Source organism: Myotis daubentonii, chromosome 7 (assembly GCF_963259705.1).
Source record: "Myotis daubentonii chromosome 7, mMyoDau2.1, whole genome shotgun sequence".
Taxonomy (NCBI): domain Eukaryota; kingdom Metazoa; phylum Chordata; class Mammalia; order Chiroptera; family Vespertilionidae; genus Myotis; species Myotis daubentonii.
In genome coordinates, this window is record NC_081846.1 from 94,350,957 (window position 1) to 94,378,023 (window position 27,067).

The window sequence follows — 27,067 nt, forward strand, 5'->3', positions numbered from 1 at the left end:
TCCCACGGTGCCCCTCCTCCTCCTCCTCCCACAGTGCTCCTCCTCCTCCCACGGTGCCACTCCTCCTCCTCCCACAGTGCCCCTCCTCCTCCTCACACGGTGCCCCTCCTCCTCCTCCCACGGTGCTCCTCCTCCTCCCACGGTGCTCCTCCTCCTCCCACGGTGCCCCTCCTCCTCCTCCCATGGTGCTCCTCCTCCTCCTCCTCCTCCCACGGTGCCCCTCCTCCTCCTCCCACGGTGCTCCTCCTCCTCCCATGGTGCCCCTCCTCCTCCTCCCACAGTGCCCCTCCTCCTCCCACGGTGCCCCTCCTCCTCCTCCCATGGTGCTCCTCCTCCTCCTCCTCCTCCCACGGTGCCCCTCCTCCTCCTCCTCCTCCCACGGTGCTCCTCCTCCTCCTCCCACGGTGCTCCTCCTCCTCCCACGGTGCTCCTCCTCCTCCCATGGTGCCCCTCCTCCTCCTCCCACAGTGCCCCTCCTCCTCCTCCCACAGTGCCCCTCCTCCTCCCACGGTGCCCCTCCTCCTCCTCCCACAGTGCCCCTCCTCCTCCTGCCACAGTGCCCCTCCTCCTCCCACGGTGCCCCTCCTCCTCCTCCCATAGTGCTCCTCCTCCTCCTCCTCCTCCTCCCATGGTGCTCCTCCTCCTCCTCCTCCTCCCACGGTGCCCCTCCTCCTCCTCCCACGGTGCTCCTCCTCCTCCCACGGTGCTCCTCCTCCTCCCATGGTGCCCCTCCTCCTGCTCCCACAGTGCCCCTCCTCCTCCTCCCACAGTGCCCCTCCTCCTCCCACGGTGCCCCTCCTCCTCCTCCCACAGTGCCCCTCCTCCTCCTGCCACGGTGCCCCTCCTCCTCCTCCCACAGTGCCCCTGCTCCTCCCACGGTGCCCCTCCTCCTCCTCCTCCTCCCACGGTGCTCCTCCTCCTCCTCCCACGGTGCTCCTCCTCCTCCCACGGTGCCCCTCCTCCTCCTCCCACAGTGCCCCTCCTCCTCCTGCCACGGTGCCCCTCCTCCTCCTCCCACAGTGCCCCTCCTCCTCCCACGGTGCCCCTCCTCCTCCTCCCACAGTGCCCCTCCTCCTCCTCCCACGGTGCCCCTCCTCCTCCTCCCACGGTGCCCCTCCTCCTCCTCCCACGGTGCTCCTCCTCCTCCCACGGTGCTCCTCCTACTCCCACGGTGCCCCACCTCCTCCTCCCACGGTGCTCCTCCTCCTCCTCCTCCTCCCACGGTGCCCCTCCTCCTCCTCCCACGGTGCCCCTCCTCCTCCCACGGTGCCCCTCCTCCTCCCACGGTGCTCCTCCTCCTCCTCCCACGGTGCCCCTCCTCCTCCCACGGTGCTCCACCTCCTCCTCCCACGGTGCCCCTCCTCCTCCTCCCACGGTGCCCCTCCTCCTCCCACGGTGCTCCTCCTCCTCCTCCCACGGTGCTCCTCCTCCTCCTCCCAAAGTGCCCCTCCTCCTCCTCCCACGGTGCCCTTCCTCCTCTTCCCACAGTGCCCCTCCTCCTCCCACGGTGCCCCTCCTCCTCCTCCCACGGTGCCCCTCCTCCTCCTCCCACGGTGCCCCTCCTCCTCCTCCCACAGTGCCCCTCCTCCTCCCACGGTGCCCCTCCTCCTCCTCCCACGGTGCCCCTCCTCCTCCTCCCACAGTGCCCCTCCTCCTCCTCCCACGGTGCCCCTCCTCCTCCTCCCACAGTGCCCCTCCTCCTCCCACGGTGCCCCTCCTCCTCCTCCCACGGTGCCAAACCTCCTCCTCCCACAGTGCCCCTCCTCCTCCTCCCACGGTGCCCCTCCTCCTCCTCCCACGGTGCTCCTCCTCCTCCCACGGTGCTCCTCCTCCTCCTCCCACGGTGTCCCTCCTCCTCCTCCCACAGTGCCCCTCCTCCTCCTCCCACAGTGCCCCTCCTCCTCCCACGGTGCTCCTCCTCCTCCTCCCACGGTGCCCCTCCTCCTCCTCCCACGGTGCTCCTCCTCCTCCCACGGTGCTCCTCCTCCTCCTACCACAGTGCCCCTCCTCCTCCCACGGTGTCCCTCCTCCTCCTCCCACAGTGCCCCTCCTCCTCCTCCCACGATGCTCCTCCTCCTCCCACGGTGCTCCTCCTCCTCCTCCCATGGTGCCCCTCCTCCTCCTCCCACGGTGCCCCTCCTCCTCCTCCTCCCACAGTGCCCCTCCTCCTCCCACGGTGCTCCTCCTTCTCCTCCCACAGTGCCCCTCCTCCTTCTCCCATGATGCCCCTCCTCCTCCTCCTCCCACGGTGCCCCTCCTCCTCCTCCTCCTCCCACGGTGCCCAGGGGAGGCCTAAGGAGAGGCAGGGCCCCGCCCATGCACCCAGCACTTGCGGCCACAGCACTTACTTGAGAGTGAGCTTGCTCTGGCAGGTGGAGCAGGAGAAGCAGCTGGCACACCAGGCCTTGTTGAGGGCTGACAGCACTATGAGGGCAGAGGGCCAGGCTCAGCAGCCTCTCCCAGGCCACCCAGGCCCAGCTCAGAGGGGGGCAGATGGGCCCACAGCTGCAGGACCCACAGCCCAGAGGGACAGCAGGGAAGAGGGCGGGGGGTGGGCACGTGGGCAGAAGCCTTACCGTCACCCTCGATCACATGGCTGCAGCTGTAGCAGACGTCCCCAAAGAGCTGCGGACCAGGCAGATGTCACACACACAGGCAGTGGTGTCCAGCCCAGGGCCAGGGGATGCGATGGCTCTTCCCCCCAAAGCTCTCAGCCTCCACCTGGGGCTCTGGACCCTCCTGCCAGGATACAGCCTCGCGCCTCCGGCGAGGGCACCCCTGGCCCATCAGAATCGCCCCTGGGAAGGACCCCAATGCCCCTTGGCTCCTCTGCTGTCCTGAAGGTGTGGCCAGGCTTCTCACCAGAGCAGCGGGCAGCTTGCCGGGCATAGCGGGAGCAGGAGGGGATGGCACAGGGCACAGGCCTGGCTGCAGGGGCCGCTTCTCCAGCCCGCCCGCCTGCAGCCTTCCAGCCGCCTCCCTGCCCTCCCAGCCCAGCCCCAGCCCCAGGGCAGGCCCGCCCTCCAAGTCTGCACCTTGCGGGCCGCGCCTCACCTGGCTGTAGTGGGTCTCGCAATAGGCCAGGCCCTTCCTCTCGTAGTGCCGGTGCCCACGGAACGGCTTCTCGCACTTGGCACAGACAAAGTGCTGGGGAGAGGGGGGCGGGCAGCTCAGGCGGAGCAGTGACCCGAGACGGAGACGACCAGGGGGCGGAGCGCCTTGCTGGGGTCCCAGGTTCGGGGCAAGGCGGCTGCTGCCTCCAGGGACCGCCCCTGGGTCGGAGACCCCAGGCCTCCCCTAATGGCCAGTGAGGGAGCCGCACAGCCCGTCCCCGGCCGCTCCGTCCCAGCCACCCGTCCCCAGCTGTGGGGCTGGGCCTGCGTGTGCTGCTGCGGGGCTGCCCTGTTATTTGCCCGGAGCCCCTGGGGAGGCTCCTTCCCTTGGGCGAGGATCCAGCCACCGGGCGGGCGGGTCAGACCTCCCTCAGGCACGTCCCAAAGATGCCGCCAGGCAGAGCCTCAGGCAGAGCGGCCGGGCCAGGGCCCAGGCAGTGCCGTCCACATAGAGCCAAGCGCAGGGCGTCCTCCGGGTGCCGGGGGGGGGGGCACCTGGGGCCCCAGCAGGCACACTCAGCGTCTGGGCCCACGGGGCTGCAGACAGCCCGTGACGTCAGCCACAATCCCACATCCCAGGACCCCGGAGTCTTCTAGAAGGCCACCACGGGAGGAGGAGGGAGGGAGGGAGGGAGGGGTCCCCATGCACACGGAAGAGCTGGTGCAGGCAGGATGCGGAGGGAAGGTGCAGGCTGATGCCTCCACTCGGCCTGGGGGGGCACTGGCCGAGAGCGGGCGCCCTCCCCCGCAGCTCGCTCACCTCCACATGCCACTGCTTGCCCAGCGCATTGACCACGCGGCCCTCGATGGGCCGGCGGCAGGCTCCGCAGATGGGGACTCCCATCTTGTCGTGGCACGGCAGGCAGTAGAGCTCCCCCTTCAGCTCCCGGGCCTCAGCGGTCAGCTCCTTCCTAAAGGCAGCCAGAGCCCTGAGGCCCCGGCAGTGCCAGCCCGAGGGGCAGCACCTGGGCAGGCAGCCCCGGGACCTCGGGCTCGGGCACAGCACGTGCAGAGGGCGGCTGACCTCGCTGCCAAGTCCCAGCAGCGCGTTCTCAGGCCCCTCTGCACCTCTCGCAGCCTCTCTTCCCTCTCCACCTCTCTCCACCAGCAGCACCCGCCTCCCCTGGCCCCTGCCTTTGAGTCTCTGCTGTCAGCCCATTCGGGGCCCAAGCCTCATGCCCTGGAGCCAGGGGCCTCTTGCCCCCAGGCGTCCACTCCTCGGCCTGCCCCTGCCCACCACGCCCAGTACCTGCAGTGGGTGCAGCTGAAGTGGTCCGGGTGGTAGGCGTCACTCCTGAACATGAGGGGCTGCTCCTCGATGACCAGGTGGCACCGCTGGCAGATATGCTTGCCCAGGCCCTTGGCCTTCTCCCGGCTGTGGCAAGGCCGGCACAGGTGTCTGTGGGCAATGACAGGCCTTGGGAGATGCCCACCCCCTCCTCTCAGAAGCCAGCCGCGTCCTGAAGCAGAGCCCCCTCCTGCCCCCCTCCCCCCCACGCCCTCCCCCTCCCCACTCCCCACCGCCCCCCACCTCCCACCCCTCCCCTCCCCACCGTGGCCAGGGCCCACGTTCAGGACGGAGCAGCGAACATGAGGGTTCTTCTCTCCCCGTCTCTTGAGCCCAGGACATTGTGTGGACAAGAGTAGACATTTCACTGACTTCTGCTAAAAAATTAGTTTATTTTTCAAATGTCTCCAACAGGCATGAGGGTTACATGGTCACTTTCAGGCACACCCCGCATGTCCGGCAGAGCGGCCAGGAGGGGCCGCCCTTCCTCTGGGGCCGCCACAGGGGCAGCGCATCTGCAGGCTCCGTGTGAGAGGAGCCGAGGTGCCCGCGGAGGCACCACCCGGGAGATGTCACCACAGGCTCCTCCGTGAGGCCTCGGGGTCCTGGTGCTGCCCCCGCCCTGGGCAGCGGCGGTGGCTGCCACGGAGATAAACCAGCCTGGCTCTGCTTCCCTGGCCTCGGGGTGCCGGGTCCCCAGGCCAAGATGTCCAGAGACCCAGCGCACCCCTCCTCCCCACCGGCCTCCATCTGCACGCGCCTGAGGCACGTGCCCCCCTCCAGGCTCCCAATCCACCCGATCCGGGGTGCCCCTGGCCATCGAGGGCTGCCCCTCATGCTCAGGCCCCTTTGTGGGCAGGGCAGGAGTCCCGTGCAGACGGCTCTGGGCAGGTGGGTGGGCAGGTCCCGGGGCAGGGCCTGCTCCTCTGGGTCTGGGCTCGATGCGGTGCAGCACTGCTCTCTGCCCTGGTCTCTGTCCTATCTCCCGGTGGGCGTGAATGGCAGGGGCTCGAGTGAGTGCCCGCAGCCACTGGCTCAGCGGAGGCTCCAGGCCGGGCTGCCTGGGGCAGCAGCTCCAGAGGAGCCTGTGGCAGGGGAGTGAACGCAGGGCAGGCAGAGGCAGGAGCGGGCGGGCATCCCTCCCGTGCAGCACGGCCAGACCAAGGCTGGGAGCTGCTCGGCCTGCGACCCTGGCGCTCTGCCCGTCCACGGCCTTCGGCCTTCAGCTCTGTGACTAAGGTTTTGCCCCTTTCAGGCCCCAGATCCTTGAAGCTTTCCTCAGCGCACTTTCACCCAGCTCCCCGGCCCCTGCCGTCGCAGGCCTGGGCAAGGCCACTCTCTCGACGCATGCAGCTGGCCCTGCCCACCATGCCCGCTGCCTCCCACACGCGGACCCGTGGGTTCTTTTATCATTAGAACAACATTCAACCCAAAGGGGGTAATTTTTTTTCCAAAGCTACAGAAATTAGCACAACTCCCCACAACTCTGTTGCAATGACCTCAATGACTCTGTGGGCAGTCACTCCAACCACAGAGATGCCCTGCTCAGGGCAGCCAGCCAACACCCTCATCTCGAACCAGTGTGAACCAGCTCTTCCAGAGCACCTCCTGGGCATGGCGGGCAGACCCGGTCCCACACCGGAGCCCAGCCCTCCTGACGGAACCCCAGATGAGCAATGTGTTTCTGCAGGCCTGACCCCTGTAGACCTGAAGGCGACCTGGCGAGAGTATTTATCCAGATGGAATGAAGATGGAGCCCAAGAATTCCAGCATCGAGGTGCAACAGTAAAACAGGACAAAGCGTGCACGCGCGCGCGCACACCCACAGCGTCGCTCTGGAGTCACACACGCTGGGGTTCAAGTCCTGCCTGCCACTTCCTGGAGGCTTGTAGCTGGCGAGCTCCCCCCCGCCTCCTGAGCTGCAGGGGGCAGCCATCCCCACGCAGGGCAGGGCCCGCGACCAGCAGGCTAAGGCAGTACAAGTTTAAGGTAGCTACTCCACAAGGTGGCTACAAACATATCTCACATTTTAACTAAAACATTTAAAAGTCTTCTGAAATTAAAAATGGTAGCTTGGTGCCTGGCCCTGGGTATGGAAAGATGGAGGAACAGCCCTGTGTGAGGGTCCCAGCCTGAGCCCCAGGAGGTCTTGGGGGCCGTGGGCGGTGGGCAGCCTCCGGGAGGGGAGCCCAGGTGGCCGGGCCGGCTGAGCCGCCCGTGGTGCAGACAGCGCCATTATCAGGCTGCTGCAGCTGGCCCGGTGAGATAAAGGCCGTGACTGATGCCCAAATGGAGCCTAATTATCCGGGAAAGACACAGGGACCCCACACCAGGTGTCCTGAAAAGATCCCCTCATTCAGCAACCAAGTTCCCCAGCCTCCCCCCTCCCCGTTCGCAAGGCCCCTCCACTGTCTCCCATGCAGGCTTGGGAGCCTGAGCCAGTTGCCATGGCAGCCAGACCCTCCCCGCACCCCCCCAGTGGTAGGAAATTGTCCCCTTCTGAAACGTCTAGTTGTGTCTGTCAGTCCCAGCAGCCCCGCACCCGCCCGCACCACGCGGCAGCTTCCAGAGCAGGCACACTCGGCCTCTGTGATGCTCGGGCCCAGCTGGGGCGAGGGCCGGGGACACACTGGCTACTCACAACCCCGCGGCAGCGGGGCCTAGGAGGGCCCAGCACAAGGGACCCTTGGGGATGAAGCGGCCTTTGAGAGGCAGAGGGGCCGCCACCTCCCCTCCTCTCCTTAAATAGCTGGCCTCCCGCCGCCTGCAGGAGCTCAGCACCCAGCCTTCCTGTCTCCACCTGCCGCCAGCCTGAGAGGTAAGGGTGGGCGGGCGGGCGGGCGGGCAGCGTGGGGTCCCCGAGGTGCCTCCGTGATGGTGGTGGGACCTACTTACGAAGGCACCCTGTCTAACCAGAGCGGCCCCTGGCCGTGTCCCTGCCCACGCGGCTCACAGACCCACAGCTGCGGCGGGACGCCCAGCGCCTCACCACGGGGCCACTGTGCACGGCACAAGCCAGATGAGGCAGCCACAGGGAGAGGTGCCGGCCACCTGCCTGTCCAGACCGCACTGCGGCCTCCTGCGAGGGCCACGCCTGCCCATCACTCACCTTCCCCACAGCCCTGCCGCCTGTGGCACTGCCCAGGCCACTCCAGGCCTCGGCCTCACCCCTCAGCAGGGCACGCGGAGAGCTGAATGCAGACCATCCTGCATAAATCCATATCAAACTCCTAGCGGGGAGGGACAGGGAAACAAGCCTGAAAGCATTTTGAAACTACATCTCTGTCTAGAGCAGCACGCACACAGCCCTCAGCAGGTAGCAGGCTGAGGGCTCTGGGCAGGAAACAGAGCCAGGCGCTGGCATGGCCACCAGGGCCCCGCGGCCTGTGCCGTCATGCAAGGCCCACGCTCAGGTGAGCGCTGCTGTCACCATCTTCAGAGTCCGACTTTTTGAACAAGGACCCTGCATTTCATGTTGCGCTGAGCCCCCAAAGTTTTGTCACTGGCTCTGGGGCCAGGCCCCACGCCGGAGGCGCTGAGCGAGGAGACAGGTCCCTGCAGGCAGACAGCCAGCCACGCCCAGCTCTGGCCGCAGGGCGTGTGCCCATCCCAGCAGCAAGGCCTGTGCTGCCAGGTGTCCCTGCTGAGTCTGACCTCCAACTCCCAGGCTAATGCCCAGCCCAGGGACCTTGGGCAACTTCGCTGACTCAAGGCTCAGATTTCTACCCTGCAGAACGAGTCCTTGAGGCCGGCCTCTGAGGACTGTGCCCGCAGAGAGACAGCCAGGAGCAGTCCGCCAGGAGGCCTGCTGGGCGCGGCCTGAGGTCTGAAGGCTGACACCTGGAGGGCGCCCAGCTTTCCCTCAGCAGCCCTCCCTCATCCCTGGGATCCAAAGGCCCCACTCACATGGCCCCAGCCTCTCCCCCAGCATCCCTGCCTCCCTGACAACAGGTCACACACACTTGGAAACAGCAGGAAAACCATCACCAAATGCAAACTTCAGGCATCCTGCAATTCTCCGAGGCCAGAGATTAATTGGGTGGGAACAACACGGTGACTTCCAAACTAAAAAATGTGATATAATGGCTATAACTCACTCCGTCCCTTGAGGTCATCAGCAGCCCCGGCTCCCTGCTGCTGCCTGACACTGTCCCCGAGCCTCTCCCTCCTCCTCCTCACACAGTCCCCGAGCCTCTCCCTCCTCCTCACACTGGCCCTGGGCCTCTCCTTCCTCCTCACACTGTCCCCGAGCATCTCCCTCCTCCTCACACTGTCCCCGGGCCTCTCCCTCCTCCTCACACTGTCCCCGGCCTCTCCCTCCTCCTCACACTGTCCCAGGACCTCTCCCTCCTCCTCACACTGTCCCCGGACCTCTCCCTCCTCCTCCTCACACTGTCCCCGGGCCTCTCCCTCCTCCTCACACTGTCCCCGGGCCTTTCCCTCCTCCTCCTCACACTGTCCCCGGGCCTCTCCCTCCTCCTCACACTGTCCCCGGGCCTCTCCCTCCTCCTCCTCACACTGTCCCCGGGCCTCTCCCTCCTCCTCCTCACACTGTCCCTGCGCCTCTCCCTCCTCCTCCTCACACTGTCCCCGGGACTCTCCCTCCTCCTCCTCACACTGTCCCTGGGCCACTCCCTCCTCCTCACACTGTGCCTGGGCCTCTCCCTCCTCCTCCTCACACTGTCCCTGCGCCTCTCCCTCCTCCTCACACTGTCCCAGGGCCTCTCCCTCCTCCTCCTCACACTGACCCCGGGCCTCTCCCTCCTCCTCACACTGTCCCTGGGCCTCTCCCTCCTCCTCCTCACACTGTCCCCGGGCCTCTCCCTCCTCCTCCTCACACTATCCCCGGGCCTCTCCCTCCTCCTCACACTGTCCCTGGGCCTCTCCCTCCTCCTCCTCACACTGTCCCCGGGCCTCTCCCTCCTCCTCCTCACACTGTCCCTGGGCCTCTCCCTCCTCCTCCTCACACTGTCCCCGGCCTCTCCCTCCTCCTCCTCACACTATCCCCGAGCCTCTCCCTCCTCCTCACACTGGCCCTGGGCCTCTCCTTCCTCCTCACACTGTCCCCGAGCATCTCCCTCCTCCTCACACTGTCCCCGGGCCTCTCCCTCCTCCTCACACTGTCCCCGGCCTCTCCCTCCTCCTCACACTGTCCCAGGACCTCTCCCTCCTCCTCACACTGTCCCCGGACCTCTCCCTCCTCCTCCTCACACTGTCCCCGGGCCTCTCCCTCCTCCTCACACTGTCCCCGGGCCTTTCCCTCCTCCTCCTCACACTGTCCCCGGGCCTCTCCCTCCTCCTCACACTGTCCCCGGGCCTCTCCCTCCTCCTCCTCACACTGTCCCCGGGCCTCTCCCTCCTCCTCCTCACACTGTCCCTGCGCCTCTCCCTCCTCCTCCTCACACTGTCCCCGGGCCTCTCCCTCCTCCTCCTCACACTGTCCCTGGGCCACTCCCTCCTCCTCACACTGTGCCTGGGCCTCTCCCTCCTCCTCCTCACACTGTCCCTGCGCCTCTCCCTCCTCCTCACACTGTCCCAGGGCCTCTCCCTCCTCCTCCTCACACTGACCCCGGGCCTCTCCCTCCTCCTCACACTGTCCCTGGGCCTCTCCCTCCTCCTCCTCACACTGTCCCCGGGCCTCTCCCTCCTCCTCCTCACACTATCCCCGGGCCTCTCCCTCCTCCTCACACTGTCCCTGGGCCTCTCCCTCCTCCTCCTCACACTGTCCCCGGGCCTCTCCCTCCTCCTCCTCACACTGTCCCTGGGCCTCTCCCTCCTCCTCCTCACACTGTCCCCGGCCTCTCCCTCCTCCTCCTCACACTATCCCCGGGCCGCTCCCTCCTCCTCCTCACACTGTCCCTGCGCCTCTCCCTCCTCCTCACACTGTCCCCGGGCCTCTCCCTCCTCCTCCTCACACTGACCCCGGGCTTCTCCCTCCTCCTCACACTGTCCCCGGGCCTCTCCCTCCTCCTCCTCACACTGTCCCCGGGCCTCTCCCTCCTCCTCACACTGACCCCGGGCCTCTCCCTCCTCCTCCTCACACTGTCCCCGGGCCTCTCCCTCCTCCTCACTCTGTCCCCGGGCCTCTCCTTCCTCCTGCTCCTCACACTGTCCCCGGGCCTCTCCCTCCGCCTCACACTGTCACTGGGCCTCTCCCTCCTCCTCCTCACACTGTCCCCGGGCCTCTCCCTCCGCCTCACACTGTCACTGGGCCTCTCCCTCCTCCTCCTCACACTGTCCCCGGGCCTCTCCCTCCTCCTCACTCTGTCCCCGGGCCTCTCCTTCCTCCTGCTCCTCACACTGTCCCCGGGCCTCTCCCTCCGCCTCACACTGTCACTGGGCCTCTCCCTCCTCCTCCTCACACTGTCCCCGGGCCTCTCCCTCCGCCTCACACTGTCACTGGGCCTCTCCCTCCTCCTCCTCACACTGTCCCCGGGCCTCTCCCTCCTCCTCCTCACACTGACCCCGGGCCTCTCCCTCCTCCTCCTCACACTGTCCCCGGGCCTCTCCCTCCTCCTCCTCACACTGTCCCCGTGCCTCTCCCTCCTCCTCCCCACACTGTCCCTGCGCCTCTCCCTCCTCCTCACACTGTCCCCGGGCCTCTCCCTCCTCCTCCTCACACTGACCCCGGGCCTCTCCCTCCTCCTCACACTGTCCCCGGGCCTCTCCCTCCTCCTCCTCACACTGACCCCGGGCCTCTCCGTCCTCCTCCTCACACTGTCCCCGGGCCTCTCCCTCCTCCTCCTCACACTGTCCCTGCTCCTCTCCCTCCTCCTCACACTGTCCCCGGGCCTCTCCCTCCTCCTCCTCACACTGACCCCGGGCCTCTCCCTCCTCCTCACACTGTCCCTGGGCCTCTCCCTCCTCCTCCTCACACTGTCCCCGGCCTCTCCCTCCTCCTCCTCACACTGTCCCCGGGCCTCTCCCTCCTCCTCCTCACACTGTCCCCGGGCCTCTCCCTCCTCCTCCTCACACTGTCCCTGCGCCTCTCCCTCCTCCTCACTCTGTCCCTGGGCCTCTCCCTCCTCCTCCTCACACTGACCCCGGGCCTCTCCCTCCTCCTCACACTGTCCCTGGGCCTCTCCCTCCTCCTCCTCCTCACACTGTCCCCGGGCCTCTCCCTCCTCTTCACACTGTCCCTGGGCCTCTCCCTCCTCCTCCTCACACTGTCCCCGGGCCTCTCCCTACTCCTCACAGTGTCCCCGGGCCTCTCCCTCCTCCTCACACTGTCCCCGGGCCTCTCCCTCCTCCTCACACTGTCCCCGGGCCTCTCCCTCCTCCTCACAGTGTCCCCGGGCCTCTCCCTCCTCCTCACACTGTCCCCGGGCCTCTCCCTCCTCCTCACACTGTCCCCGGGCCTCTCCCTCCTCCTCACACTGTCCCCGGGCCTCTCCCTCCTCCTCACAGTGTCCCCGGGCCTCTCCCTCCTCCTCACACTGTCCCCGGGCCTCTCCCTCCTCCTCACACTGTCCCCGGGCCTCTCCCTCCTCCACACACTGTCCCTGGGCCTCTCCCTCCTCCTCCTCACACTGTCCCTGCGCCTCTCGCTCCTCCTCACACTGTCCCCGGGCCTCTCCCTCCTCCTCCTCACACTGTCCCCGGGCCTCTCCCTCCTCCTCACACTGTCCCCGGGCCTGTCCATCCTCCTCACACTGTCCCTGGGCTTCTCCCTCCTCCTCCTCACACTGTCCCCGGGCCTCTCCCTCCTCCTCCTCACACTGTCCCCGGGCCTCTCCCTCCTCCTCCTCACACTGTCCCTGGGCCTCTCCCTCCTCCTCCTCACACTGTCCCTGCGCCTCTCCCTCCTCCTCACAATGTCCCCGGGCCTCTCCCTCCTCCTCCTCACACTGACCCCGGGCCTCTCCCTCCTCCTCCTCACACTGTCCCCGGGCCTCTCCCTCCTCCTCCTCACACTGTCCCCGGGCCTCTCCCTCCTCCTCCTCACACTGTCCCAGGGCCTCTCCCTCCTCCTCCTCACACTGACCCCGGGCCTCTCCCTCCTCCTCACACTGTCCCTGGGCCTCTCCCTCCTCCTCCTCACACTGTCCCCGGGCCTCTCCCTCCTCCTCCTCACACTATCCCCGGGCCTCTCCCTCCTCCTCACACTGTCCCTGGGCCTCTCCCTCCTCCTCCTCACACTGTCCCCGGGCCTCTCCCTCCTCCTCCTCACACTGTCCCTGGGCCTCTCCCTCCTCCTCCTCACACTGTCCCCGGCCTCTCCCTCCTCCTCCTCACACTATCCCCGGGCCGCTCCCTCCTCCTCCTCACACTGTCCCTGCGCCTCTCCCTCCTCCTCACACTGTCCCCGGGCCTCTCCCTCCTCCTCCTCACACTGACCCCGGGCTTCTCCCTCCTCCTCACACTGTCCCCGGGCCTCTCCCTCCTCCTCCTCACACTGTCCCCGGGCCTCTCCCTCCTCCTCACACTGACCCCGGGCCTCTCCCTCCTCCTCCTCACACTGTCCCCGGGCCTCTCCCTCCTCCTCACTCTGTCCCCGGGCCTCTCCTTCCTCCTGCTCCTCACACTGTCCCCGGGCCTCTCCCTCCGCCTCACACTGTCACTGGGCCTCTCCCTCCTCCTCCTCACACTGTCCCCGGGCCTCTCCCTCCGCCTCACACTGTCACTGGGCCTCTCCCTCCTCCTCCTCACACTGTCCCCGGGCCTCTCCCTCCTCCTCCTCACACTGACCCCGGGCCTCTCCCTCCTCCTCCTCACACTGTCCCCGGGCCTCTCCCTCCTCCTCCTCACACTGTCCCCGGGCCTCTCCCTCCTCCTCCTCACACTGTCCCTGGGCCTCTCCCTCCTCCTCACACTGTCCCCGGGCCTCTCCCTCCTCCTCCTCACACTGTCCCCGGGCATGTCCAGCCTCCTCACACTGTCCCTGGGCCTCTCCCTCCTCCTCCTCACACTGTCCCCGCGCCTCTCCCTCCTCCTCCTCACACTGTCCCCGGGCCTCTCCCTCCTCCTCCTCACACTGTCCCCGGGCATGTCCATCCTCCTCACACTGTCCCTGGGCCTCTCCCTACTCCTCACACTGTCCCCGGGCCTCTCCCTCCTCCTCCTCACACTGTCCCCGGCCTCTCCCTCCTCCTCCTGACACTGTCCCCGGGCCTCTCCCTCCTCCTCCTCACACTGTCCCCAGGCCTCTCCCTCCTCCTCCTGACACTGTCCCCGGGCCTCTCCCTCCTCCTCCTCACACTGTCCCCGGCCTCTCCCTCCTCCTCCTGACACTGTCCCCGGGCCTCTCCCTCCTCCTCCTCACACTGTCCCCGGGACTCTCCCTCCTCCTCCTCACACTGTCCCTGCGCCTCTCCCTCCTCCTCACAATGTCCCCGGGCCTCTCCCTCCTCCTCCTCACACTGACCCCGGGCCTCTCCCTCCTCGTCACACTGTCCCTGGGCCTCTCCCTCCTCCTCCTCACACTGTCCCCGGGCCTCTCCCTCCTCCTCCTCACACTGTCCCCGGGCCTCTCCCTCCTCCTCACACTGTCCCTGGGCCTCTCCCTCCTCCTCCTCACACTGTCCCCGGGCCTCTCCCTCCTCCTCCTCACACTGTCCCTGCGCCTCTCCCTCCTCCTCCTCACACTGTCCCCAGCCTCTCCCTCCTCCTCCTCACACTGTCCCCGGGCCTCTCCCTCCTCCTCCTCACACTGTCCCCGGGCCACTCCCTCCTCCTCCTCACACTGTCCCTGCGCCTCTCCCTCCTCCTCACACTGTCCCCGGGCCTCTCCCTCCTCCTCCTCACACTGACCCCGGGCCTCTCCCTCCTCCTCCTCACACTGTCCCCGGGCCTCTCCCTCCTCCTCCTCACACTGTCCCCGTGCCTCTCCCTCCTCCTCCCCACACTGTCCCTGCGCCTCTCCCTCCTCCTCACACTGTCCCCGGGCCTCTCCCTCCTCCTCCTCACACTGACCCCGGGCCTCTCCCTCCTCCTCACACTGTCCCTGGGCCTCTCCCTCCTCCTCCTCACACTGTCCCCGGCCTCTCCCTCCTCCTCCTCACACTGTCCCCGGGCCTCTCCCTCCTCCTCCTCACACTGTCCCCGGGCCTCTCCCTCCTCCTCCTCACACTGTCCCTGCGCCTCTCCCTCCTCCTCACTCTGTCCCTGGGCCTCTCCCTCCTCCTCCTCACACTGACCCCGGGCCTCTCCCTCCTCCTCACACTGTCCCTGGGCCTCTCCCTCCTCCTCCTCCTCACACTGTCCCCGGGCCTCTCCCTCCTCTTCACACTGTCCCTGGGCCTCTCCCTCCTCCTCCTCACACTGTCCCCGGGCCTCTCCCTACTCCTCACAGTGTCCCCGGGCCTCTCCCTCCTCCTCACACTGTCCCCGGGCCTCTCCCTCCTCCTCACACTGTCCCCGGGCCTCTCCCTCCTCCTCACAGTGTCCCCGGGCCTCTCCCTCCTCCTCACACTGTCCCCGGGCCTCTCCCTCCTCCTCACACTGTCCCCGGGCCTCTCCCTCCTCCTCACACTGTCCCCGGGCCTCTCCCTCCTCCTCACAGTGTCCCCGGGCCTCTCCCTCCTCCTCACACTGTCCCCGGGCCTCTCCCTCCTCCTCACACTGTCCCCGGGCCTCTCCCTCCTCCACACACTGTCCCTGGGCCTCTCCCTCCTCCTCCTCACACTGTCCCTGCGCCTCTCGCTCCTCCTCACACTGTCCCCGGGCCTCTCCCTCCTCCTCCTCACACTGTCCCCGGGTCTCTCCCTCCTCCTCACACTGTCCCCGGGCCTGTCCATCCTCCTCACACTGTCCCTGGGCCTCTCCCTCCTCCTCCTCACACTGTCCCCGGGCCTCTCCCTCCTCCTCCTCACACTGTCCCCGGGCCTCTCCCTCCTCCTCCTCACACTGTCCCTGGGCCTCTCCCTCCTCCTCCTCACACTGTCCCTGCGCCTCTCCCTCCTCCTCACAATGTCCCCGGGCCTCTCCCTCCTCCTCCTCACACTGACCCCGGGCCTCTCCCTCCTCCTCCTCACACTGTCCCCGGGCCTCTCCCTCCTCCTCCTCACACTGTCCCCGGGCCTCTCCCTCCTCCTCCTCACACTGTCCCTGGGCCTCTCCCTCCTCCTCACACTGTCCGCGGGCCTCTCCCTCCTCCTCCTCACACTGTCCCTGGGCCTCTCCCTCCTCCTCCTCACACTGTCCCCGGCCTCTCCCTCCTCCTCCTCACACTGTCCCCGGGCCTCTCCCTCCTCCTCCTCACACTGTCCCTGCGCCTCTCCCTCCTCCTCCTCACTCTGTCCCTGGGCCTCTCCCTCCTCCTCCTCACACTGACCCCGGGCCTCTTCCTCCTCCTCACACTGTCCCTGGGCCTCTCCCTCCTCCTCCTCCTCACACTGTCCCCGGGCCTCTCCCTCCTCTTCACACTGTCCCTGGGCCTCTCCCTCCTCCTCCTCACACTGTCACCGGGCCTCTCCCTCCTCCTCACAGTGTCCCCGGGCCTCTCCCTCCTCCTCACACTGTCCCCGGGCCTCTCCCTCCTCCTCACACTGTCCCCGGGCCTCTCCCTCCTCCTCCTCACACTGTCCCCGGGCCTCTCCCTCCTCCTCACACTGTCCCCGGGCCTCTCCCTCCTCCTCACACTGTCCCCGGGCCTCTCCCTCCTCCTCCTCACAGTGTCCCCGGGCCTCTCCCTCCTCCTCACACTGTCCCCGGGCCTGTCCATCCTCCTCACACTGTCCCTGGGCCTCTCCCTCCTCCTCCTCACACTGTCCCCGGGCCTCTCCCTCCTCCTCCTCACACTGTCCCCGGGCCTCTCCCTCCTCCTCCTCACACTGTCCCTGGGCCTCTCCCTCCTCCTCCTCACACTGTCCCTGCGCCTTTCCCTCCTCCTCACAATGTCCCCGGGCCTCTCCCTCCTCCTCCTCACACTGTCCCCGGGCCTCTCCCTCCTCCTCCTCACACTGTCCCCGGGCCTCTCCCTCCTCCTCACACTGTCCCTGGGCCTCTCCCTCCTCCTCCTCACACTGTCCCCGGGCCTCTACCTCCTCCTCCTCACACTGTCCCCGGGCCTCTCCCTCCTCCTCCTCACACTGTCCCTGGGCCTCTCCCTCCTCCTCACACTGTCCCTGGGCCTCTCCCTCCTCCTCCTCACACTGTCCCTGCGCCTCTCCCTCCTCCTCACACTGTCCCCGGGCCTATCCCTCCTCCTCCTCACACTGACCCCGGGCCTCTCCCTCCTCCTCACACTGTCCCTGGGCCTCTCCCTCCTCCTCCTCACACTGTCCCCGGGCCTCTCCCTCCTCTTCACACTCTCCCTGGGCCTCTCCCTCCTCCTCCTCACACTGTCCCCGGGCCTCTCCCTCCTCCTCCTCACACTGTCCCCGGGCCGCTCCCTCCTCCTCCTCACACTGTCCCTGCGCCTCTCCCTCCTCCTCACACTGTCCCCGGGCCTCTCCCTCCTCCTCCTCACACTGACCCCGGGCCTCTCCCTCCTCCTCACACTGTCCCCGGGCCTCTCCCTCCTCCTCCTCACACTGTCCCCGGGCCTCTCCCTCCTCCTCACACTGACCCCGGGCCTCTCCCTCCTCCTCCTCACACTGTCCCCGGGCCTCTCCCTCCTCCTCACTCTGTCCCCGGGCCTCTCCTTCCTCCTGCTCCTCACACTGTCCCCGGGCCTCTCCCTCCGCCTCAAACTGTCACTGGGCCTCTCCCTCCTCCTCCTCACACTGTCCCCGGGCCTCTCCCTCCGCCTCACACTGTCACTGGGCCTCTCCCTCCTCCTCCTCACACTGTCCCCGGGCCTCTCCCTCCTCCTCCTCACACTGTCCCTGGGCCTCTCCCTCCTCCTCCTCACACTGTCCCCGGCCTCTCCCTCCTCCTCCTCACACTGTCCCCGGGCCTCTCCCTCCTCCTCCTCACACTGTCCCTGCGCCTCTCCCTCCTCCTCCTCACTCTGTCCCTGGGCCTCTCCCTCCTCCTCCTCACACTGACCCCGGGCCTCTCCCTCCTCCTCCTCACACTGTCCCCGGGCCTCTCCCTCCTCCTCCTCACACTGTCCCCGGGCCTCTCCCTCCTCCTCCTCACACTGTCCCTGGGCCTCTCCCTCCTCCTCACACTGTCCCCGGGCCTAACCCTCCTCCTCCTCACACTGTCCCCGGGCATGTCCATCCTCCTCACACTGTCCCTGGGCCTCTCCCTCCTCCTCCTCACACTGTCCCCGCGCCTCTCCCTCCTCCTCCTCACACTGTCCCCGGGCCTCTCCCTCCTCCTCCTCACACTGTCCCAGGGCCTCTCCCTCCTCCTCCTCACACTGACCCCGGGCCTCTCCCTCCTCCTCACACTGTCCCTGGGCCTCTCCCTCCTCCTCCTCACACTGTCCCCGGGCCTCTCCCTCCTCCTCCTCACACTATCCCCGGGCCTCTCCCTCCTCCTCCTCACACTGTCCCCGGGCCTCTCCCTCCTCCTCCTGACACTGTCCCCGGGCCTCTCCCTCCTCCTCCTCACACTGTCCCCGGCCTCTCCCTCCTCCTCCTGACACTGTCCCCGGGCCTCTCCATCCTCCTCCTCACACTGTCCCCGGGACTCTCCCTCCTCCTCCTCACACTGTCCCTGCGCCTCTCCCTCCTCCTCACAATATCCCCGGGCCTCTCCCTCCTCCTCCTCACACTGACCCCGGGCCTCTCCCTCCTCGTCACACTGTCCCTGGGCCTCTCCCTCCTCCTCCTCACACTGTCCCCGGGTCTCTCCCTCCTCCTCCTCACACTGTCCCCGGGCCTCTCCCTCCTCCTCACACTGTCCCTGGGCCTCTCCCTCCTCCTCCTCACACTGTCCCCGGGCCTCTCCCTCCTCCTCCTCACACTGTCCCTGGGCCTCTCCCTCCTCCTCCTCACACTGTCCCCGGCCTCTCCCTCCTCCTCCTCACACTGTCCCCGGGCCTCTCCCTCCTCCTCCTCACACTGTCCCCGGGCCTCTCCCTCCTCCTCCTCACACTGTCCCTGCGCCTCTCCCTCCTCCTCACACTGTCCCCGGGCCTCTCCCTCCTCCTCCTCACACTGACCCCGGGCCTCTCCCTCCTCCTCACATTGTCCCCGGGCCTCTCCCTCCTCCTCCTCACACTGACCCCGGGCCTCTCCCTCCTCCTCCTCACACTGTCCCCGTGCCTCTCCCTCCTCCTCCCCACACTGTCCCTGCGCCTCTCCCTCCTCCTCACACTGTCCCCGGGCCTCTCCCTCCTCCTCCTCACACTGACCCCGGGCCTCTCCCTCCTCCTCACACTGTCCCCGGGCCTCTCCCTCCTCCTCACACTGTCCCTGGGCCTCTCCCTCCTCCTCCTCACACTGTCCCCGGCCTCTCCCTCCTCCTCCTCACACTGTCCCCGGGCCTCTCCCTCCTCCTCCTCACACTGTCCCCGGGCCTCTCCCTCCTCTTCACACTGTCCCTGGGCCTCTCCCTCCTACTCCTCACACTGTCCCCGGGCCTCTCCCTCCTCCTCACAGTGTCCCCGGGCCTCTCCCTCCTCCTCACACTGTCCCCGGGCCTCTCCCTCCTCCTCACACTGTCCCCGGGCCTCTCCCTCCTCCTCCTCACACTGTCCCCGGGCCTCTCCCTCCTCTTCACACTGTCCCTGGGCCTCTCCCTCCTACTCCTCACACTGTCCCCGGGCCTCTCCCTCCTCCTCACAGTGTCCCCGGGCCTCTCCCTCCTCCTCACACTGTCCCCGGGCCTCTCCCTCCTCCTCCTCACACTGTCCCCGGGCCTCTCCCTCCTCCTCCTCACACTGTCCCCGGGCCTCTCCCTCCTCCTCACAGTGTCCCCGGGCCTCTCCCTCCTCCTCACACTGTCCCCGGGCCTCTCCCTCCTCCTCACACTGTCCCCGGGCATGTCCATCCTCCTCACACTGTCCCTGGGCCTCTCCCTCCTTCTCCTCACACTGTCCCTGCGCCTCTCGCTCCTCCTCACACTGTCCCCGGGCCTCTCCCTCCTCCTCCTCACACTGTCCCCGGGCCTCTCCCTCCTCCTCACACTGTCCCCGGGCCTGTCCATCCTCCTCACACTGTCCCTGGGCCTCTCCCTCCTCCTCCTCACACGGTCCCCGGGCCTCTCCCTCCTCCTCCTCACACTGTCCCCGGGCCTCTCCCTCCTCCTCCTCACACTGTCCCTGGGCCTCTCCCTCCTCCTCCTCACACTGTCCCTGCGCCTCTCCCTCCTCCTCACAATGTCCCCGGGCCTCTCCCTCCTCCTCCTCACACTGTCCCCGGGCCTCTCCCTCCTCCTCCTCACACTGTCCCTAGGCCTCTCCCTCCTCCTCACACTGTCCCTGGGCCTCTCCCTCCTCCTCCTCACACTGTCCCTGCGCCTCTCCCTCCTCCTCACACTGTCCCCGGGCCTATCCCTCCTCCTCCTCACACTGACCCCGGGCCTCTCCCTCCTCCTCACACTGTCCCTGGGCCTCTCCCTCCTCCTCCTCACACTGTCCCCGGGCCTCTCCCTCCTCTTCACACTGTCCCCGGGCCTCTCCCTCCTCCTCACACTGTCCCCGGGCCTCTCCCTCCTCCTCACCGTGTCCCCGGGCCTCTCCCTCCTCCTCACACTGTCCCCGGGCCTCTCCCTCCTCCTCACACTGTCCCCGGGCCTCTCCCTCCTCCACACACTGTCCCTGGGCCTCTCCCTCCTCCTCCTCACACTGTCCCTGCGCCTCTCGCTCCTCCTCACACTGTCCCCGGGCCTCTCCCTCCTCCTCCTCACACTGTCCCCGGGCCTCTCCCTCCTCCTCACACTGTCCCCGGGCCTGTCCATCCTCCTCACACTGTCCCTGGGCCTCTCCCTCCTCCTCCTCACACTGTCCCCGGGCCTCTCCCTCCTCCTCCTCACACTGTCCCCGGGCCTCTCCCTCCTCCTCCTCACACTGTCCCTGGGCCTCTCCCTCCTCCTCCTCACACTGTCCCTGCGCCTCTCCCTCCTCCTCACACTGTCCCCGGGCCTATCCCTCCTCCTCCTCACACTGACCCCGGGCCTCTCCCTCCTCCTCACACTGTCCCTGGGCCTCTCCCTCCTCCTCCTCCTCACACTGTCCCCGGGCCTCTCCCTCCTCTTCACACTGTCCCTGGGCCTCTCCCTCCTACTCCTCACACTGTCCCCGGGCCTCTCCCTCCTCCTCACAGTGTCCCCGGGCCTCTCCCTCCTCCTCACACTGTCCCCGGGCCTCTCCCTCCTCCTCACACTGTCCCCGGGCCTCTCCCTCCTCCTCCTCACACTGTCCCCGGGCCTCTCCCTCCTCCTCACACTGTCCCCGGGCCTCGCCCTCCTCCTCACACTGTCCCCGGGCCTCTCCCTCCTCCTCACAGTGTCCCCGGGCCTCTCCCTCCTCCTCACACTGTCCCCGGGCCTCTCCCTCCTCCTCACACTGTCCCCGGGCATGTCCATCCTCCTCACACTGTCCCTGGGCCTCTCCCTCCTCCTCCTCACACTGTCCCTGCGCCTCTCGCTCCTCCTCACACTGTCCCCGGGCCTCTCCCTCCTCCTCCTCACACTGTCCCCGGGCCTCTCCCTCCTCCTCACACTGTCCCCGAGCCTGTCCATCCTCCTCACACTGTCCCTGGGCCTCTCCCTCCTCCTCCTCACACTGTCCCCGGGCCTCTCCCTCCTCCTCCTCACACTGTCCCCGGGCCTCTCCCTCCTCCTCCTCACACTGTCCCCGGGCCTCTCCCTCCTCCTCCTCACACTGTCCCTGGGCCTCTCCCTCCTCCTCCTCACACTGTCCCCGGGCCTCTCCCTCCTCCTCCTCACACTGTCCCCGGGCCTATCCCTCCTCCTCCTCACACTGACCCCGGGCCTCTCCCTCCTCCTCACACTGTCCCTGGGCCTCTCCCTCCTCCTCCTCACACTGTCCCCGGGCCTCTCCCTCCTCTTCACACTGTCCCTGGGCCTCTCCCTTCTCCTCCTCACACTGTCCCCGGGCCTCTCCCTCCTCCTCACACTGTCCCCGGGCCTCTCCCTCCTCCTCACACTGTCCCCGGGCCTCTCCCTCCTCCTCCTCACACTGTCCCAGGGTCTCTCCCTCCTCCTCACACTGTCCCCGGGCCTCTCCCTCCTCCTCACACTGTCCCCGGGCCTCTCCCTCCTCCTCACAGTGTCCCCGGGCCTCTCCCTCCTCCTCACACTGTCCCCTGGCCTCTCCCTCCTCCTCACACTGTCCCCGGGCCTCTCCCTCCTCCTCACACTGTCCCTGGGCCTCTCCCTCCTCCTCCTCACACTGTCCCCGGGCCTCTCCCTCCACCTCACACTGTCCCCGGGCCTCTCCCTCCTCCTCACACTGTCCCTGTGCTTCTCCCTCCTCCTCCTCACACTGTCCCTGGGCCTCTCTCTCCTCCTCCTCACACTGTCCCCGGGCCTGTCCCTCCTCCTCACACTGTCCCTGGGCCCCTCGCTCCTCCTCCTCACACTGTCCCCGAGCCTCTCCCTCCTCCTCACACTGTCCCCGGGCCTGTCCCTCCTCCTCACACTGCCCCTGGGCCTTTCCCTCCTCCTCCTCACACTGTCCCCGAGCCTCTCCCTCCTCCTCCTCAAACTGTCCCCGAGCCTCTCCCTCCTCCTCAAACTGTCCCCGGGACTCTCCCTCCTCCTCACACTGTCCCCGGGCCTCTCCCTCCTCCTCCTCACACTGTCCCCGGGCCTCTCCCTCCTCCTCACAGTGTCCCCAGGCCTCTCCCTCCTCCTCACACTGTCCCCGGGCCTCTCCCTCCTCCTCCTCACACTGTCCCCGGGCCTCTCCCGCCTCCTCACACTGTCCCCGTGCCTCTCCCTACTCCTCCTCACACTGTCCCTGGGCCTCTCCCTCCTCCCTCTCACACTGTCCCTGGGCCTCTCCCTGCTCCTCCTCACACTGTCCCTGGGCCTCTCCCTCCTCCTCCTCACACTGTCCCTGGGCCTCACCCTCCTCCTCACACTGTCCCTGGGCCTCTCCCTCCTCCTCCTCACACTGTCCCCGGGCCTCTCCCTCCTCCTCCTCACACTGTCCCCGGGCGTCTCCCGCCTCCTCACACTGTCCCCGGGCCTCTCCCTCCTCCTCCTCACACTGTCCCTGGGCCTCTCCCTCCTCCTCCTCACACTGTCCCTGGGCCTCTCCCTCCTCCTCCTCACACTGTCCCTGGGCCTCTCCCTCCTCCTCCTCACACTGTCCCCGGGCCTCTCCCTCCTCCTCCTCACACTGTCCCTGGGCCTCTCCCTCCTCCTCCTCACACTGTCCCTGGGCCTCTCCCTCCTCCTCCTCACACTGTCCCTGGGCCTCTCCCTCCTCCTCACACTGTCCCTGGGCCTCTCCCTCCTCCTCCTCACACTGTCCCTGGGCCTCTCCCTCCTCCTCCTCACACTGTCCCTGGGCCTCTCCCTCCTCCTCACACTGTCCCTGGGCCTCTCCCTCCTCCTCCTCACACTGTCCCTGGGCCTCTCCCTCCCCCTCTCACACTGTCCCCGGCCTCTCCCTCCTCCTCCTCACACTGTCCTTCCGCCTCTCCCTCCTCCTCCTCACACTGGCCCCGGGCCTCTCCCTCCTCCTCCTCACACTGTCCCCGGGCCTCTCCCTCCTCCTCACACTGTCCCCGGGCCTCTCCCTCCTCCTCACACTGTCCCCGGGCCTCTCCCTCCTCCTCCTCACACTGACCCCGGGCCTCTCCCTGCTCCTCACACTGTCCCTGTGCCTCTCCCTTCTCCTCCTCACACTGTCCCTGGGCCTCTCCCTCCTCCTCCTCACACTGTCCCCGGCCCTCTCCCTCCTCCTCACACTGTCCCCGGGCCTGTCCCTCCTCCTCACACTGTCCCTGGGCTTCTCCCTCCTCCTCCTCACACTGTCCCCGAGCCTCTCCCTCCTCCTCACACTGTCCCCGGGCCTCTCCCTCCTCCTCACACTGTCCCCGGGCCTCTCCCTCCTCCTCACACTGTCCCTGGGCCTCTCCCTCCTCCTCCTTACACTGTCCCTGGGCCTCTCCCTCCTCCTCACACTGTCCCCGGACCTCTCCCTCCTCCTCACACTGTCCCCGGGCCTCTCCTTCCTCCTCACACTGTCCCCGAGCCTCTCCCTCCTCCTCACACTGTCCCCGTGCCTCTCCCTCCTCCTCACACTGTCCCCGGGCCTCTCCCTCCTCCTCACACTGTCCCCGGGCCTCTCCCTCCTCCTCACACTGTCCCCGGGCTTCTCCCTCCTCCTCACACTGTCCCCGGGCCTCTCCCTCCTCCTCCTCACACTGTCCCCGGGCCTCTCCCTCCTCCTCACACTGTCCCCGGACCTCTCCCTCCTCCTCACACTGTCCCCGGGCCTCTCCTTCCTCCTCACACTGTCCCCGAGCCTCTCCCTCCTCCTCACACTGTCCCCGTGCCTCTCCCTCCTCCTCACACTGTCCCCGGGCCTCTCCCTCCTCCTCACACTGTCCCCGGGCCTCTCCCTCCTCCTCACACTGTCCCCGGGCTTCTCCCTCCTCCTCACACTGTCCCCGGGCCTCTCCCTCCTCCTCCTCACACTGTCCCCGGGCCTCTCCCTCCTCCTCACACTGTCCCCGGACCTCTCCCTCCTCCTCACACTGTCCCCGGGCCTCTCCTTCCTCCTCACACTGTCCCCGAGCCTCTCCCTCCTCCTCACACTGTCCCCGTGCCTCTCCCTCCTCCTCACACTGTCCCCGGGCCTCTCCCTCCTCCTCACACTGTCCCCGGGCCTCTCCCTCCTCCTCACACTGTCCCCGGGCTTCTCCCTCCTCCTCACACTGTCCCCGGGCCTCTCCCTCCTCCTCCTCACACTGTCCCCGGGCCTCTCCCTCCTCCTCACTCTGTCCCCGGGCCTCTCCTTCCTCCTGCTCCTCACACTGTCCCCGGGCCTCTCCCTCCGCCTCACACTGTCACTGGGCCTCTCCCTCCTCCTCCTCACACTGTCCCTGGGCCTCTCCCTCCTCCTCCTCACACTGTCCCTGGGCCTCTCCCTCCTCCTCGCCCTGTCCCTGGGCCTCTCTCTCATCCTCTCAGTGTCCCTTGGCCACTGCCCAGGGCCCAGCCTCTGTGTGAGACCAGAGCTCAGGAGCCCAGCGTGTTGAGGAGGCCCAATGAGAAAAGTCAGGCTGAGCCAGCACCCCACAACCTGGACCGTTCCTGCACCAGCTCCCTCCTCTCAAGGGGCTGCTGTGCTAACGGAGCCAGGGCCATGCCCCTGTGGCACAGCCACCCCTCATGCCAGCCCTGACGCAGGCATTAGAAGGACTTGCTCCAGGTCCGGGCCGCTCAGCAGTCAGGCTAAGCCTGGAGAGCAGCCCGCCTCTGGCTGCTGGGCGGTGCTTCTGCGCACAGCCCCTCTCCTGCCCTGCAGCCCCACCCCCAGGCCAGCAGCCTCCGGGAGAGCTTGCGAGCACCCCAGGGCACGAGCAGCAGGGGCCGGGCCTCCTGAACCATCCCTCTCCTGCTGCACCTCCCCCTCCAGTCCTGGGAGGGGGTCGGGTGTTGGGTGGGACCTACCTTTTGAGCAGCCCAATATCAAAACCGGTGCATGTTACCCTGTCTGTGGGGGAGAGAACCAGGCTTGCAAGTTGTAAAACAGCTGCTGCCAAGGCAGGCCCTAGCCTCCCGTGTGGGTGCGGCAGGCAGTGAGGCCTGGCAGACAAGTGTGCTTCCGGCCTGACCTCTCGGGGTCCTGGGACACAGAATGCAGGCCTCTGGCCCCTGGGACACAGCCCACACTGCGTTGCTAGTGACCCTCCTCTATGGCAGGCACCGGAGCTGTGGTCAGGGGCTGGCAGGAGAGAAGGCACAAGCAGCCACACTCCACACCACTGCCCTGGGGGAAGTGCCCAGGCTGCAGGTGGGCGCCAGGGGGGCCGGACTCAGGGAGCAGGATCCACCTGGCCCCACCAGAGCTGGAGAGGAGCCAGCAGGGCTCCACACATGGGGCTTTGGGGACCAGGTCACCTACTTCCCTGCCCACCAGGAATGGGGCTCAGGGCCCACGTACCACCTTGCCCTCAGACAGCACACCTGAGGACCCCTCCCAGCCCTCCCGCCTCCAGAGCCTCAGACACACTGGTTCGCTCCCCACCCCCGGGGCTGACTCTGCGGGTCTGAGACGATGTAGTCCGCCCCCTGCCCCGCCCCCAGCAGAGCCTTCGCACAGGCAGGTGCAACCCACAGCAGCCAGAAAGCTCCAGGCCTGGTTCTGTGGTGCTTCTTGGTGACGGTCAGAAAGCCCGTGGCAGAGGGACCAGGTGTCCCCAGGCCCCCACGCAGGGCGGCGCGCTACCAGGCCGTCCCCTCTTCCTCCAGGCTCGTCCGGGCTCTGCCTCCAGCCGAAGCATGAATGGCCTCAAGGGGGCCTCCGGTCTGGCAACCAACGCTTCCCTGGCGGCTGCGGATCAGTGTGGCCAGGAGACGCAGCTGGAGAACGCGCTCTTAGCCTCCTTCTACCTCCTGGATTTCCTCCTGGCTTTTGTGGGCAATGCCCTGGCCTTGTGGCTTTTCCTCCGGGACCGCCGGGCAGGCACCCCTGCCGACGTGTTCCTGCTGCACCTGGCCGTGGCAGACCTGTCCTGCGTGCTGGTCCTGCCCACGCGCCTGGTCTACCACTTCTCGGGGAGCCACTGGCCGTTCGGGGAAATCCCATGCCGCCTCACCGGCTTCCTCTTCTACCTCAACATGTACGCCAGCATCTACTTCCTCACCTGCATCAGCGCCGACCGCTTCCTGGCCATTGTGCATCCCGTCAAGTCCCTCAAGCTCCGCAGGCCCCTCTACGCTCACCTGGCCTGCGCCTTCCTCTGGGTGGTGGTGGCCGTGGCCATGGCCCCACTGCTGGTGAGCCCACAGACCGTGAGGACCAACCACACAGTCGTCTGCCTGCAACTGTACCGGGAGAAGGCCTCCCCCCACGCGCTCGTGTCCCTGGCTGTGGCCTTCACCTTCCCGTTCGTCACCACGGTCACCTGCTACCTGCTGATCATCCACAGCCTGCGGCAGGGCCCCCGCGTGGAGACGCGCCTCAAGAGCAAGGCGGTTCGCACCATCGCCCTGGTGCTGGCCATCTTCCTGGTCTGCTTCCTGCCCTACCACGTGCACCGGGTCGTCTACGTGCTGCACCACCGCAGCAGCGCCTCCTGCGCCGCCCGGCGCGCCCTGGCCCTGGGGAACAGGGTCACCTCCTGCCTCACCAGCCTCAACGGGGCCCTGGACCCCATCATGTACTTCTTTGTGGCCGAGAAGTTCCGCAACACCCTGTGCAACCTGCTCTGCAGCCCGGGGCTCTCCAGGCCGCCCCCCAGCCTGGAAGGGAGGACCAACGAGAGCTCGATGAGCGCCAGGTCAGAGCTGTAGCCCAGGCCAGAGCTGTACCCCACGTCAAGCTGTACCCCAGGCCAGAGCGTACCCCAGGCCAGAGCTGTACCCCAGGTCAGAGCTGTACCCCAGGCCAGAGCTGTACCCCAGGCCAGAGCATACCCCAGGCCAGAGCTGTACCCCAGGCCAGAGCTGTACCCCACGTCAAGCTGTACCCCAGGCCAGAGCGTACCCCAGGCCAGAGCTGTACCCCAGGTCAGAGCTGTACCCCAGGCCAGAGCTGTACCCCAGGCCAGAGCGTACCCCAGGCCAGAGCTGTACCCCAGGCCAGAGCTGTACCCCACGTCAAGCTGTACCCCAGGTCAGAGCTGTACCCCAGGCCAGAGCTGTACCCCACGTCAGAGCTGTACCCCAGGCCAGAGCGTACCCC

The 27,067-nt window shown here is 67.6% G+C and overlaps 2 protein-coding genes across 4 annotated transcripts in view; one reads left to right on the forward strand and one right to left on the reverse strand.

Moving 5' to 3' along the window:
• LIMS2 (LIM zinc finger domain containing 2) overlaps nt 1–27,067 on the reverse strand; it is a 55,496-nt gene that overhangs the window by 635 nt on the left and 27,794 nt on the right. For 2 of the 3 annotated variants that reach the window (XM_059704802.1, XM_059704803.1), the window contains exons 5-9: nt 4,363–4,512; nt 3,874–4,024; nt 3,055–3,147; nt 2,577–2,625; nt 2,349–2,424 (exon numbers count right to left, since the gene is read on the reverse strand). In XM_059704802.1, coding sequence (XP_059560785.1) covers nt 2,349–2,424; nt 2,577–2,625; nt 3,055–3,147; nt 3,874–4,024; nt 4,363–4,512 — 519 coding nt within the window. The remainder of the gene's footprint in view (nt 1–2,348; nt 2,425–2,576; nt 2,626–3,054; nt 3,148–3,873; nt 4,025–4,362; nt 4,513–27,067) is intronic. The other variant, XM_059704804.1, reaches the window with a different exon arrangement.
• GPR17 (G protein-coupled receptor 17) lies at nt 25,648–26,676 on the forward strand. The gene has a single exon (XM_059704791.1). It carries the CDS (start codon nt 25,663–25,665, stop codon nt 26,674–26,676), a length of 1,014 nt encoding a protein of 337 aa, XP_059560774.1. The 5' UTR covers nt 25,648–25,662.

What these genes read in the sequence shown, in the direction of transcription:
- GPR17 (XM_059704791.1), top strand. Translation starts at nt 25,663, where the DNA reads ATGAATGGCCTCAAGGGGGCCTCCGGTCTGGCAACCAACGCTTCCCTG.